The sequence below is a fragment of the Emys orbicularis genome, chromosome 22 (assembly GCF_028017835.1).
Source record: "Emys orbicularis isolate rEmyOrb1 chromosome 22, rEmyOrb1.hap1, whole genome shotgun sequence".
Taxonomy (NCBI): Eukaryota; Metazoa; Chordata; order Testudines; family Emydidae; genus Emys; species Emys orbicularis.
The window spans coordinates 3792323-3806513 of record NC_088704.1 but is presented as its reverse complement, the minus strand read 5'-3'; the positions used below and the strand labels follow the sequence as shown (position 1 = coordinate 3806513).

Genomic DNA, 14191 nt, shown 5'->3' with positions numbered 1-14191 from the left:
CTCCCCACTGTTACAGTGCCGAGAGGGTGTCCTGGCTCCCAGGGCTGAGCGCAGGGACTGGCCTGCTGAGCTGGGACAGCGCTCCCACTGTTACCCTGGCTGGGAAATGGAGATGGCTGTGCTCTGAAGTGGGATGGGGTTGTCTCTACAGAGGGGTGTGACCGGGGTCCCAGTGGGGAGCCAGCCAAGGTCACTCAATTAGGGTGAACTGCAAAGAATGGGACAGACAAACCCCAAAGCTGGTGGATAATTCAACACTTAGGCCAGGTCTACACTAACCCCCCAATTCGAACTAAGGTACGCAACTTCAGCTACGTGAATAACGTAGCTGAAGTTCGAAGTACCTTAGTTCGAACTTACCTCGGTCCACACGCGGCAGGCAGGCTCCCCCGTCGACTCCGCGGTACTCCTCTCACCAAGCAGGAGTACCGCAGTCGACGGCGAGCACTTCTGGGTTCGACTTATCGCGTCCAGACAAGACGCGATAAGTCGAACCCAGAAGTTCGATCGCTCGCCGCCGAACTACCGGGTAAGTGTAGACCTACCCTTAGATTTACCCAGCCAGCACTAAACAGCTTCTGTTGAACCTTACTGGTTACTCAGAAGTCCAAACGACACAGTTCTCTTGAAGTAACCCAGCCTCAGGCCTCCATCCAGGTACCCAAGCCAAATATGATGAAGATTTCTGAAAATCGTATTTCATCATATAAAAGAAAAGGTTCTACCAATCACAAAGGATCGGACACATCACCTCCCAGGTTACTGAATATTCCAGATCTAACCCAAATGCACGCTACAGACAATTCTTACTAACTAAACTAAAATTTATTAAAAAAACAAGAGAGAGAGAGTATGGTTAAAAGATACATACAGACATGAGTTCACTTCTTGAGGTTCGGATTCATAGCTGAGATGGTGAGCTTTGCAGTTGCAAGGAGTTCTTTCAGAAATGGTCCATAGGTTATAGTCCAATGGTTATATTTCAATCAGAAGTGGGATCTCAGTCCTTGTGGCTTAGGCTTCCCCTACATGAAACCTTAAACAGCTCAAACAGGATCAGAACCCAAGGGTCTTTGTATACAATGTTCTAGCATCCACTTGACCGTACAGTCCTGGGTAAACAATAGGCTTTGGATGTAACCTTCTGTTTTCTAAACACCACCAGTAATTAGTTACACAATTAACATAGGGCAATTTATCCATTAGGCGGTCTATCACAAACTTCAGAGACCTATAGACAATGACGTTATTTCACCCAAGATTCATCTAAATGTTAATATTCTGTTTTGATCTCTGAATTAGTAGCTATAGTGACAAACAGGAACTGTCTGTTTACATGGGTAGCATCTAAGCTACACACAATTAGTATCACTTCTAACAATATAGGTTTGCATTGCAAAGTTCTAGCCTATCTAGCTATAGAATGGCCCTATTTACCATTTCTAACATGTCTTTAAAGGTCGCCTTTGGACTAGTTAGCCTGCAAGCTGTTTAACCCTTTCTGGCCATGAGGTATATTTTGTATAAGATTCGTTGCAATTATATAATGGTGGTAGCAACAATGATTTGCATGGTTATATTTTAATTAGACCACGTCCCAAGGGGCAGAATGGGGGCTGTGCTGCAGTACAAGGCAGGAGTGATCCCCATGGAGGAGGGGGAGCTGCATCTGGTCACGATGCCTGAGGTTAAACCCCTGGCGTCTGACTGCCTGGCTAGCCTCCATGGCCTCCAGGAGCCTGGGGAAGCCACCAGTGGCAGAGCATGTGCTGCATCGCTCAGGCTGGGTGCAGATGGAACCTCCAGGAGAGCTGGGGAGCCGAGTGCAGATGGCCTGGGCTGTCCCAGCCACTTCCTGGGCAGACGCCCACTCGCCGGCATGGCCTGGAGTTCCCTCTGCACAGCAGGGTCTAAGAGCACAGTCCCCTGTCACCACCCCTCTGCCCCTGCTTCTGCCCTGCACTGGGGACTCTAATCCCCCCAATATCCCCTCTCCAGCTGGCCCCCAGGGCCCTGTGTCCCCTGTTGCACACGCATCCCAGTGAACAGCGTTCTCCCCCATTGCCTGGCCTGTCTGCTGGCTCTTACCTCACCCGTCCCTCATGTCTCACTGCTGCCTGGATGGTTAGGGGCTCCTAAGCCGTGCGTCTGTCCCCTGCAGGCAGAGGTGCAGCCGCAGTGCGGGCGTGCGGTCGGCTTCTCCTCTGGCTCGGAGAACCCTCACGGGGTGAAGGCCGTGACCAAGGGCCAGCGGTGCGCCATCGCCCTGTGGTTCACTCTGGACCCGCGACACAGCGAACGAGTAAGTTCTGCCCCGCGTTGGCATCCTGCCTCGGCACCTCTCCACTCACACGCACGCCTGTCCCCCAGCTGTGCACATGCTCAGTCTGCCCGCTCCTCCTTTCCCCTGCCTTCCTCAAGGAGGCTTCCTTAGCACTGCAATGGGCTCTGGGGCACGGGAAACAGCTGGGCGAGATCCCCAGGGACATGCCTTTCCCCCTGCAGCTGCTGTGCAAGTGTCAGGCTGTGAACATAGCAGAGGCAAGCCTGGGCTGTGTCGGGGCGTGTATTTAAGTAGAGGTTGAGAAGTTCTAATGTCATTGCACCAAGCACTGGTGAGACCCCATCTGGAGCAGTGTGCGCTCTGGTCACCCCGTGTGCTAGAAAGATGAATCCATGCTGGAGTGAGGCAGAGAAGGGCTGCTGGGATGCTCAGGGGGATGGAGAGCCGATCTTACGGAGCAGACTGGAAGAGCAGGGCTTGGGTAGCCTGAAACGCAGGCTGAGAGGGAGCTGATTGGTGTCTATAACTACACCAGGTGGGGTGAAGAGCCATTTAGGCTAAAGAACAACATCAGCACAAGAATAAATGGGCTGGCCAGGAGTAAACTCAGGCTGGACATTAGGCGGTTTCTAGCCATCCGAACAATGAGATTCTGGAGCAGACGCCCAAGCTTCTGAACGGGGTTATCTGAAGGGGTGGCTATGATAGCAGGAACTGGACTCACTGACCCAGGAGGGCCCTCTGAGTCCTATGCCCTTGCATTTGGGGTGTGATCCCATTATGCCCCGGGGATCCCCTCCCCAGTGCTACGAGGGCAAAGCAGGGGGCTGGCTCTTGCAGCGTGCTCTAACCTGCCCTTCCCCCCCAGGAGCGTGTGCAGGCCGACGACCTGGTGAAGATGCTCTTCAACACAGAGGAGGTGGATTTGTCTCAGGTGAAGGGGCCGGAAGCAGAGCTGCCAGGCACGACGGACGCTCCCGAGCAGAGTGTAGAGGGAAAGGACGAGTTGTGATGGCCCTCCAGGCAGGGCCCCGTTAGGCGCCAGCTCGGCCCCGCTGGGGGAAGCGGGACTAGCTATCGCGTTTCAGGACTCAAACCCCCTTGACTGCAGCTCGTGGATTCAGGACACTGGACCTGGGACTGAAGGCAACTAATTCCCTTAAAGCCCTTGGCAGGAGCAGAGATTTCCTTGGCCTGCCCAGAGGCCAAGGCGTCGCTGGGGCTGGAGAGGAAGCTTTGCTGGATTTGCTCTGGGCCACATGCCTGAGAAGTGCCTGGTGTCACTAGTCACATCCTGCCTCCCCATCTCCCGCAGCGAGGACATGGCTAACCCAGGGTGAGACTGTGAGACATACACGTTCGGGGGGGGATCAAAGTTCTGGGCTGCTGGGAGGACTTCTGGTGCCTGGAGTTAGGGGGATGCTGGTCAGGGTTGGAGCTGCAGCCAGTGACCCTCCAAAGGGCCCGTCGGTTCGAACACACTACGCGTCACGGCTGTTTAAGTGCCTTCCAATGACAACCAGGGAATAAAGGTTTCTTTTCTAATCTGTTGGTGTCTCCTTTGATCAGCCCCTCCCTGGGTCACAGCCTGGTGTCTGTGTGGATAAGTAGAGTCGATCCAGTGAGTGGATAGATAGGCAGCAGTCCAGGCACCCGTTGGCTCCCTGCGCCATGGGATGCTGTGAAGACGGGGGGTGGGTGGGGAGGGATGGGTCTTTTGAGTCAATGCCCGGGGTTCATGCTGCAAGTCTGTTTGCTACAGAGCTGTGGATTCTGCTCTGTACTCCCCACTGAGGACCTCGTTTGGGAGGTGTCTGGTATCCACTGCAGTCCTTGTCCTCCTTTGCCCGGCAACGGCCCTTTAATGAATGTCTCCCTCTGGCAATGGACCATCTGGATCCCACTCTGTTAGCTGCCTTGTGTATTGTCCATGCTTGTGGTATCATCTTATGGCGGCGATGCCCTTGTCCCCTGCTCTGTCCCTCGCTTTATCTTTCCCTTGCTTGTCTCCACTCTCCCACTTGTCTCGCCGCGTCCTTTCTGGCCCTTCTCTCATCTCTGCACCTTCCAGGTTTCATGTCTGTAACCCTCATCCGTGCTCCTCTGCTTATTCTCCGAAGCGCTTGCTGTGAGTGCTGCAAGTCAAGTCCTGGATTCCTGGGATCACCTCGCCTGACCCCCTTTGTAGCACAGGCCAGAGACCTGCCCCACACTCATTCCTACAGCAGATCCGGGAGAAAAACCTCCCATCTTGATTTGAAAATGGCCAGTGATGGAGAATCCACCGTGACCCTTGGCAACTTCTTCCAGTGGTTAATTACTCTCAGTGCTAAAAACATACACCTGATTTCCTGTCTGAACTTGTCCAGCTTCAGTGTCCAGCCATTGGATCATGTCAGACCTTTGTCTGCTAGTCTGAAGAGCCTGTTATTAAATATTCGCTCCCCATGTAGTTTGCCTGGGCTGTGCTGTCCTGCCATACTCCATATCCATTCCCTTGGGATCTCCTGTGCTCTCAGCATGGGCTGTTGTCACTGCAATTCTTGAAGCTGATCGATGGCCCATGTAGACGGGTTCAGAATCCCAGTGTCGTGTGACCTGCCTGTGTCTGCCCAAAAGCTGCCGTTCTGGCCGGCTCCCTGCTTTTCCCTGCCACGTTCTTCCATGCTCAGAGCTAGTGGGGATTACTGGAGCATCCTTTGGGAATCAAAGCCCTTCCACGCTAAAGGCCTCTCCGTAAGCACTGATGCCTCTGCATCCAACAAGTAGGATAGAAACTGCACTGGGATAGATGGTCCCTTCCAGTTTGGTTGGCTGAAGAGCCTTCTGGCTGTAGTTTGCCCACTTGAGGGCAGCAGTTCCTAACCAGGCCAACGGAGAGCGAGCTGAGCGGCTCATGGCACAGGGACTGTTTCCCTCTGTGAAAGGGACTAACTTAGGATTTGCTTAGAACGCGTGGGTGCAGCCTGCATTTTGTCTACTTACATTTTGCTTTATGCAACTCACGCCATGAGAGGGCCAGGGACACATCTGTCGCGCTGACGTGGGTAACACTCTAAGCAATATTGAAGGGTCACTCAGCCAGGACATGAATGCTCTGGCCAGTTACCTTCATCAGTGGAGTCGTACATTAAGTGAGTCTAAGACGGTGGCTGCAACCTTCCTTCTGAACAATCACCTGGCCAATCAGCCCGTTACAGTCAGCGTTGAGAGTTGTCCACTCCCTTTACAGCCAGTTGTCACTTGTTTAGGAGTCAGACTGGACCATAGTCTGCCATAGTTCACCTCTCGCACTACCTTGATCCAGAAGCTAGCAGGATCCTTCTGAGGAGCAGGGGCAGATGTTTTATGAACTTCAGTCCTGGCGCTGGTATTTGCTTCAGTAGAACTGGGGTTATCATACATCCGGATTTTCCCGGACATGTCCGGCTTTTTGGTCCTCAAATCCCCGTCTGGGAGGAATTTCCAAAAAACCGAACATGTCCGGGAAAATAGGGAGGCATGGTAAGGGGACCCCGAGTGCGAGTGGCTGCAGCAAAACTTACAACTCCCGCAATCTGCCGATCTGCCGGGGCACAGAGGCAGCGGGCGGCATACGAGCACGCAGCCGCCTCCTCCCCGGGCTCCAACTTTCCCGGCTCCCGCCGCTCTCCACCGCGGCGGGGGCCGAAGCAACTTCCCCAGCACAGCAGCAGCCAGAGCCCGGGGGGCAGGAGGGAGGAGGGGGAATGCGGGGTGCTCAGGGGAGGGGGCGGAGTTGGGGTGGGGACTTTGGGGAAGGGGTTGGGGCGGGGAAGGGACGGAGTTGGGGCGGGGCCGGGGCCCCCGTGGAGTGTCCTTTTTTTTCAGTGTTGAAATATGGTAACCCTAGTAGAACATTGTGCTGCGGTTTGGGGCAGAAGTCAGCGTACGCATCTCGTTGATGCAGAGCTGAATACAGCCACCTGTATCGTTAGTGGTTGCCATAGCCACAGGTTAACATCTGTGTGTTGGCTCATACAGCTCCCTCTAAACTTCGACCCAGTGCCATTACCCTTAAAACTGCCTGGAGGGCTATGATGGATGAAAACAACCTGCTGCATGCAAGGCTAACAATGGTTCCAATAGATACAAATAAGCAACATGCCTCCTGTCAGAAGACCAGCCCACCTCCAGAAGAAAACCCCTCCATCTGCAGTTCCTGCTGACTTGCGATGATTGACGCCGTGACATCCTTTTACAGCGGCCATTTGTGCATTCATGTCCAGTGCCGCCGGTCTAGTGCTGATCTCAGATGAACAATGCTATCCGGGCCCACAGCTGTGTCCTCGCAGAGTGGCAGCTCCTGTGGGATAGAGAGACAGACCTGCTGAGGAATTTTAGAATTCACATCCACTTTGCACCCTGGGACACGGATCCTGGACTGGGCTTAACAGGCTGCTGACTGGAACAGCGAGAGTGGCTGCCACAGTGCAGAAATTTGGCTTAACCCCAGTCATCACAGTGTGACTGCGGGGCAGATGATCAAAGAGGTGGGAGGCGTCTGCGCTTAGGTGGTTGGAGGGTGAAGTGCAAAACGCTGCCCTCGATGTTCAGCCTCTAACTGCTGCATCAGTCGCGATATTGACTTGTGGTGCCTGTGAAAGAAGAACTAAGGGGCAGGGTGAGGGCAGGGAAAGAAGCTGCCCCCGGGCCAGAGCGCACAATGGGTGACATGCGTCCCCTGCTGTTGTTTCCAAAGCCAGCCAGTGGGTCAGCCAGGGTAGAGTTATCGCTGATTTTATTCCCCTTGGACCTGCTCTCATCAAGCCTTTGTTTCCTACTATATTTGTACTTGGCGGGGGTGGGGGTGGAACTGATTCATGTCCCGATGTCCCCTTGGCTGGATGCTATCTGGGACTGTGTAAAGGATTTAACCAGGCAGAACGTGATCCTGCCAGCCAGGGAGTGAGGGGCCAGCAGCACAGGGGTTGTAGGAGAGCAGCAGCATCTGATGGGGTCCTGGCACAGAATTCCCAGGGAGCAGCTGCACAACTGACAGCCTGCAGTGGTTTGAGTCCTGGCTACCTGAGAAGTGACAGTGCAGCAGGTGAATGAATCAGTGGAGATGCTACAGCGGAGCAGGCTCTTAGCTTCCCTGGGAGGGGCTGCAGCAGGATGTTTTCAGGGAGGGGTCCTTGACTCGGCCACCTGGCCCCTCCCGATTCAGCAGCCTGCAGGCTGTGCCATGGAGGCCTGCCTGCCTTCCCCACAGGCAGTGGGTTGACGGGAGGGGGCTGTGCTTGTTTTGATGCTAATGTGCTGTACATAGAGCTCAGCAAGAGGCTTTTGTTAACTTGAACCACTCAGTGGAATCCCCCGCAATTAGCATTAATGCAACCCTTTGCTGAGAGACAGCAGCTCACCGGCTCCGGTGGGGCGGAGCAGGGAGGGTTCGGCTGGGGGCATAGACACCATTTGCTCTCATGTTACGTTCTCAAAGGTAAAGTGGCCTGTAGTAGCCCTGGTGAGGCTCTGCACCTCTCTGACCTCGGTGGGAATGAAATGCACAGCTGGCAATTAGCACCAGAGCTGTTACTGGGCCAAGGGCTGGGCTCTGGAAGGGGCATGTTTGTATGTAGGAGCTGGGGGCATGCAAAAATACTGGCAGCTTGCCGTGGTTGGGTCTCTACAGGCAGTTCAGCTGTCAGCCAGGGCCAGGGGCTGGGTTCCTCTGGGTTCCTCCAGCTTAGTGTGAGTGAACAGAACTCTGGCAAAAACATCGGTCAATTCAGCTCTTATAACTGCCAGGCCTTCATATAATGTGGTATATATACTAACCTAACCTAACCTAACCTATGGGTTAGGCCAGGGGTCGGCAACCTTTCAGAAGTGCTGTGCCGAGTCTTCATTTATTCACTCTAATTTAAGGTTTCCCGTGCCAGTAATACATTTTAACGTTTTTAGAAGGTCTCTTTCTATAAGTCTATAATATAGAACTAAACTATTGTTGTATGTAAAGTAAATAAGGCTTTTAAAATGTTTAAGAAGTTTCATTTAAAATTAAATTAAAATGCAGAGTCCCCCGGACTGGTGGCCAGGACCCGGGCAGTGTGAGTGCCACTGAAAATCAGCTCGCGTGCCGCCTTCGGCACACGTGCCATAGGTTGCCTACCCCTGGGTTAGGCCAACAAGGAGCTTCCTTTTCCCCCTCCAGCTGGAGTAAAAGGCAGATTAGACCATATGGGGCAGAGAGGGTCTTTCTGGGGTTTGCAGACAGCCTGGCATGCTGGAGCCCTGAGCCCAGAAGTACTACCACAGTGTAAATAACAATCGTCCCTAAAGTGGCAGGGAATCCAGTCCGTCTCTGTGGGAGGAGGCTGCTGTGACATTCGGAAGTATCTCCCTCCCCCAGAAAAATCTTGGTACTTCACTCAAGCACTTCCCTGAAAGATAGGTGTGGAGAGCTGCTTGTTGTATCCCTGTGCACTCCACTCCTCTGCCAGCCAGTTGGGGGTCCTTGGCAAATAACCTTTGGGAAAGAGACACTCACCTGCACGAGATGGCCATGAGTGTCCAAGGGTCCTCACCCCCTGTGAGCAAAGCCAAGGCATGTCTCACACTGAAAACCTTAGGCCTCCTTGACTTCCAGAGGGATGAGCTCTACAGACAGGTTTGGGCGAATTGTTCTCATCGGGGTTGGCCTTAGGGGAGGGCGATGTGGGCGACCGCCCAGAGCATCGTGGTCAGGGGGCAAGAAGCGGGATGCAGACCCAGTCCCACCCCTCACTGTGCTTCAGCTGGATGACACTAGAGGCCCCACAACGCAGGCCGGGCCGGGATGCCAAGCAGGACCACCATGGGGGGGGGGGGGGGCATGACTTTCCCCATGCCCGGCCCCTCTACAGCACGACCTCCACCAGCCAACTGCACGGCACGCATGAGCGGTGCATGGGAATGATGCCTTTACACTCTTGCCGGAGTCCTGCTCCTATAAGGGGGAGCCATAAAAGACCAGGCGCTGCTGGCAGAGCACTCTCTTCCTCGTCTCTCCTGCCTCCTCCCATCATCCAACCACCTCCCCCCTCCACTCCTGCCCCCTTCCTCCCTGGGGTTCCTGAATGGGAAAGGTGTGGGGCTGTGGCAGGAGAACAAGGGACACTGGCTGAGGGGGACGGGACCTGAGGAAGGCTGGATGCTGAGGTAGGATGAGGAGGTTCCTTCCACAGCCCCAAACTTCCGCAACAATGTGGGGTAGGGGAGGCAGCGGGGAGGTGGGGTTGGGGGAAGAACCCAGGGAGGCAGTGGGGGGCCAGGGGCAATGGGCAGGAGCACGGGAAGGCAGTGGGGGCCAGGGGCACCAACGTACAAGTTTTCCTAGGGCACCATTTTCCCTAACGCTAGCCCTGGTTATGATCACAGTATAATAGTATCCACTTCTGCCACCCTTAGCTCATCATCAAATCTGATTTCAGTGGGACTACTAATGAAACAAGGGACATGCTCAGGGGAGCGGAATTAGGCCCTGTATAAATGTGGAGTATATTGTTTATACTCCAGATTACCCGAATAGCATGGGGGATGTGGATTTAGTTTGGATAATTGAGAGAACAGCCTCTCCCCCCAGAGCTCTCCCTTGCAGCCAGAAACAGGTGACCAGTGTGTAGACGTTGCTGCTGTCACTACACACGTGCAGCAGATTCCCTAGCAGCCAGACTTCTGCAGCTGCTCAGCTCGGGGTGCACGTGATCCCCAGCACAGCTCCTGTGGGCCAGCCAGGGAGCAGCATGGAGGCCTCAGTGCTGCATCAGCCGGGGCCAGAGCTACGACACGGACCAGATGAAGAGCAACTCCACCCAGAGGCATGGGGAAGAGGCCAGGGGAAGGGGCAGGGATGTGTATGCCAGCAGCTGGGCGGGGTGGCTAACTGGCAGGCAGTTGTGCTGGGGACAGGGACAAGGAAGGGATCTGGATAATGTGGAGGTTCAGATAATAGGGTCTGGGATAAATGGGAGTATCCCGTATGTTGTTATGCAGTTCCCAAGTTTGTCAAATGAATAAATCTCCAGCAAGAGACTCTAACATTTCTCTGTCCCACTTTGAGGTGGTTGGTATCATTTCAAAGCCAGTGACCTGCACTAAGCTCTTAGCTTTTGATTAGGTGGTCTCAAACATCTGCCCGAATCTCTCCTGCCAGTGTTTGCAGCAGTGAATGCTGGACCGAGGAGGTGTATGGATTTGCATTAGAGACACTTCTGGTTTGCTGAGCAGAAACCAGTGCTCAGAGCTCGGACTAGTCCTGCTCATCAGTAAAACCTCCCAGGCCTGCTGCATGGAGGGCAGGCTGCTCTGGTCAATCACTGCTTAGTGTTGGTTCCCTAGCAAGCAGCTCCCCAGTGAGCCGAGCCTCTGTGGGCCCTGCGAAGTCCCCTGACTTGGGGCGGCTTGAAATGGACCAAGAGTCTAAGCATGCCTGGGAAAAGAGCAAGGCCATTGAACTCCATGGGAGTCAGGTGCCTAAATACCTTTGAGGAACTAGGCTAAAGGATACGTTCACACTGCAAAACAAACCCAACCCCGCGGGAGCGAGTCTCAGAGCCCGGGGCTACCGACTCGGGCTCGTGCTCTGGCAGTAAAAATACCTGTGTAGATATTTCTGCTCTGGCCGGAGCCCGGGCTCTGAAAGCCAGAGAGGAGGGTGATATCACAGCCCGAGCGGGAACCTCTAAGTGGCTCTATTTAGTGCCACCGCGTGAGCCCAGGTCTGTAGCCCCGGTGCTGACACTGGCTGGGGCAGGGTGTTTGTGTAGATGTACCCGAAGCGTCCAGCCCTTTTCCACGCTCAGAGCCTTGAAAACGTAACCAGTCCAAATGGACCCCTTTTGCTGAAAAGTCCCCATAGCCGGGGCCCCACTGCTCTAGCAGGAGGCTGAAAGGGACCCAAAGATCCCTCAGGCCAGCCCTGGGTGCAGCAGTCTGAGTGGGACGGACAGTCGCTGGAGACGCTGCTTGTGAGGAGGCGGAGGCCTGCCCCAGTGCTCAGCATGTGTGTGTTAGCAGGGCGAGGGCAGCCCAAGCCTGTGCTCTGCCACCTCTGCGCCCACAGCTCCGAGCTGGGCACTGCCACCCCGCAGAAACAAGAGGAACATTCTGAGCCATGCGCCTGAACAGGGGAGAGGATTGTTCCCTGCTGGAGTCCGGCAGCTCCGGCCATTAGCATAACCATCCGGAGAATGTGAGTACAGACAGATCTGCATAAAAATGCCCAACTGGGCAGATAAATAATATTTAGAAAGACGGAAGAAATAGTTTAATAAACAAACCCTGCTTGTCACAAATAGCCCCATCTGGGAGAGCTGGGGGAGAACTTGAACCCAGACACCCAGAGCCCAAGAGCAGGACGTCGTGATTAGTTCAGCTTCTCATGACCGTTTCCTGACGGCAAGCCCCAGCGTGCCAGTGTTTTTGTGGCTGAGTGCTGGTGCTGTCTCTCAGACACCCACGCGACTGCCTGATCACCTCTGGGTGGGACACTGAGCACTGGACTGGCTGATAGGGCCAGAGATGCTGCTGGGAGATGGAGGGTGGATCCAGCCCTTTAATAGAGGATAACATGAAAGCAAGAGCTCTTGGATGGAGAAAGGCAAGGGAAGGATTTAGCCTCCAGCCTCCCGTCCATGAGCACCGCGCCTGAGGTGTGTTCCTGAGCTCTGATGGGACAGGGCAGGGGGAGGGCTGGATTCTTCGCCACACACAATCTCTGCATTGACACTGGCTGTCTCTGGGAGATCCACTCTCATGCAACCACAAGTTCCTGGGCTCAATGGCCTCACGTAATAGGGACTGATTCGCTCCCTGCGGGAGTCATTGTGTCATGCAGGAGGTCGGACTAGATGTTCTAATGGCCCCTACTGGCTATTCAGTACGTTCCTCATTGAACTGAGAATGGTCACTCCTTGCTTGGTCTGAAAGCCCTGCTGCGCTCCCAGGGTGTTAAGCCATGCTAGGCCCAGGGCAGGTTTGAGCAGAAGGCCATGGTGGGCAGGGGGTGATGGGAGTTTGGGCAAGGTGAATCAGGAGGCAGCGTAGGGCCAGGGGCAAAGCTTCACCCTTCCCTGGCTCCAGCAGCTGGGGGCTTCAGGCCAACAGTCAGGAGTCGATGAAGGGGCGGGGCTCTGAGGTTTTCTCTTCCTTTGCTGGCGGTAGGATTGGGCTGTTAGGGGAGAAGCTGGAGTGTCACAGAAACACCCTTTGGTCACAAGACTGGGCCAAACGGCCCTGGGGCCGGAGGGTGCAGGATTCCCGACCCCGGGGCAGGGGCTAGATCCAGCATTGCAGCGCCTGACTTCTAGGTGTCCTGCGGCCACCTGGTGGAATTCACAGACCCTGAGTCAGGAGCCTGGGCTCCCTATACAATGCATGGGGAGAGGTGGGCACTGGGAATGGGATGCCCAAGTGCCAGCATCCTGGGCAGGGAGCCGCCTAAGCCAGCCAGCAGGGGCTGCTGAGGAGAGGGGAGGGTCCTAAGCCCTGCCCCTGCCCCTCTCAGGGGGTCACTGTCTACCTCGGTTTGGGATTCACAGCCAGCCGGGAATTCTCGGCTGGACTCAGGCATCTAAGCTCTTCCTTGCAGGGCAGCGGCACATGCCTAACTCCACACAAAATAGCTGATCTCCCTTAGTTCAGTGCACTCACCTGGGATGCGGGAGACCCACATGCAATTCCCCCCCTGCCTGAGGGAGAGAAGGGATTTGAACCATGGTCTCCCCCTCTCAGGCGCACACCCTGGCCACCAGGCGCTGAGGCATTCTGGGGTGTCTCAATCTCTCCTGCTAGAAACAGTCATGGGAGCGGGAACTGGAGTCTCTGACTCCTCCGCTGAGTGCACGAGCCACCCCGCTAGACAGTCAATTCCTCCCTTTCCCCAAATATAGTTAATTATTTATACAAAGTGGAGCAGCTTCGGCGGGCGAGATTGGGAGAGTCCTGCCCCCGGCTAAGCCTGGGGCTTAGAGCACTTGCCAGGTGGTTCACGTCCCTGCTCCAGATCAGAGAGTGGGGATCTGACAACAGGCCTCCTGCATCCCAGCCAAGTGCCCTCCCTGGCCACCGGGGTCTTGGGTGTCCTGGGACAGCCTCTGGCTCGCTCTCTTACTGTTCTGTTGCAAAGGCCTCAGGTCAGAGGTCACTTCCTGGGCACGAAATCAAATCACTTTGCCCAGCAAAAACCATCCCTGCAGAGGTCCGGGGGGAAGGGAGGGGAGACAGCAGACCTCAAGATGGGGCTGGGGAATTACAGATGAATCATAGAATCTCAGGGTTGGAAGGGCCTCAGGGGGTATCTAGTCCAACCCCCTGCTCCAAGCTGAGAGGCTGTGGGTGGGGAGCAGAGAGAGCTGCAGAGGACTCTGGCCATTGGGGATGGTGTGAAGCTGAGACAATGAGCCAGGGGAGCTGAGGGTCACTGCTGGGGAGCTGTTGTGTGGGGAGATGTTGGGCTCTTGGGGCAGGGAGATCTCAAGGTGAGGGGCTGGAGCTCAGCCGAGGCGTGATTCCCTTTTCAGTCCATTGAACGTTTTACCCCCTTGGGTGGTGGCCTCCCGGGAGAAGTGCAGGTGAGCGCAATGCCCTCTGGTGTGCTCAGGAATGCAGGTGTGAGCAGATTGCTAATGAGAGTTCGCAGGAGAGTTAAACATTTCCAGCCCCAGGAGCCATGCAGGGAGAGCTCAGGAGGAGCAGCGGGGGCTCCTGCGGGCCATGGGGGAGGCGCTGCCTGGACGGGCTCTCCCCTCCTTGCTCAGGGACCAAGTCGGCCCAAAGCCCACCAGGCTATTTGGTTTTCTTCTGGAAGCTCCTCTTTTCCTGCTGCCTCTTTTGCTGTGTCTGCCCCTCGGCGGCACAATTGCTTCCGCTCCTTCCCTGCGGCACAGCACAGCCATTCCCAGGGAC

General features: G+C 55.2%; 1 protein-coding gene across 1 annotated transcript in view; it reads left to right on the top strand.

Moving 5' to 3' along the window:
• The window catches only part of P3H1 (prolyl 3-hydroxylase 1), a 31311-nt gene extending 27491 nt beyond the window's left edge, over nucleotides 1-3820 (top strand). Inside the window, exons 14-15 of the mRNA XM_065421285.1 lie at nucleotides 2162-2302; nucleotides 3153-3820. Of these exons, the coding sequence (XP_065277357.1) occupies nucleotides 2162-2302; nucleotides 3153-3296 (285 nt within the window). The 3' untranslated portion in view covers nucleotides 3297-3820. The remainder of the gene's footprint in view (nucleotides 1-2161; nucleotides 2303-3152) is intronic.
• Nucleotides 3821-14191: the final 10371 nt, after the last annotated feature.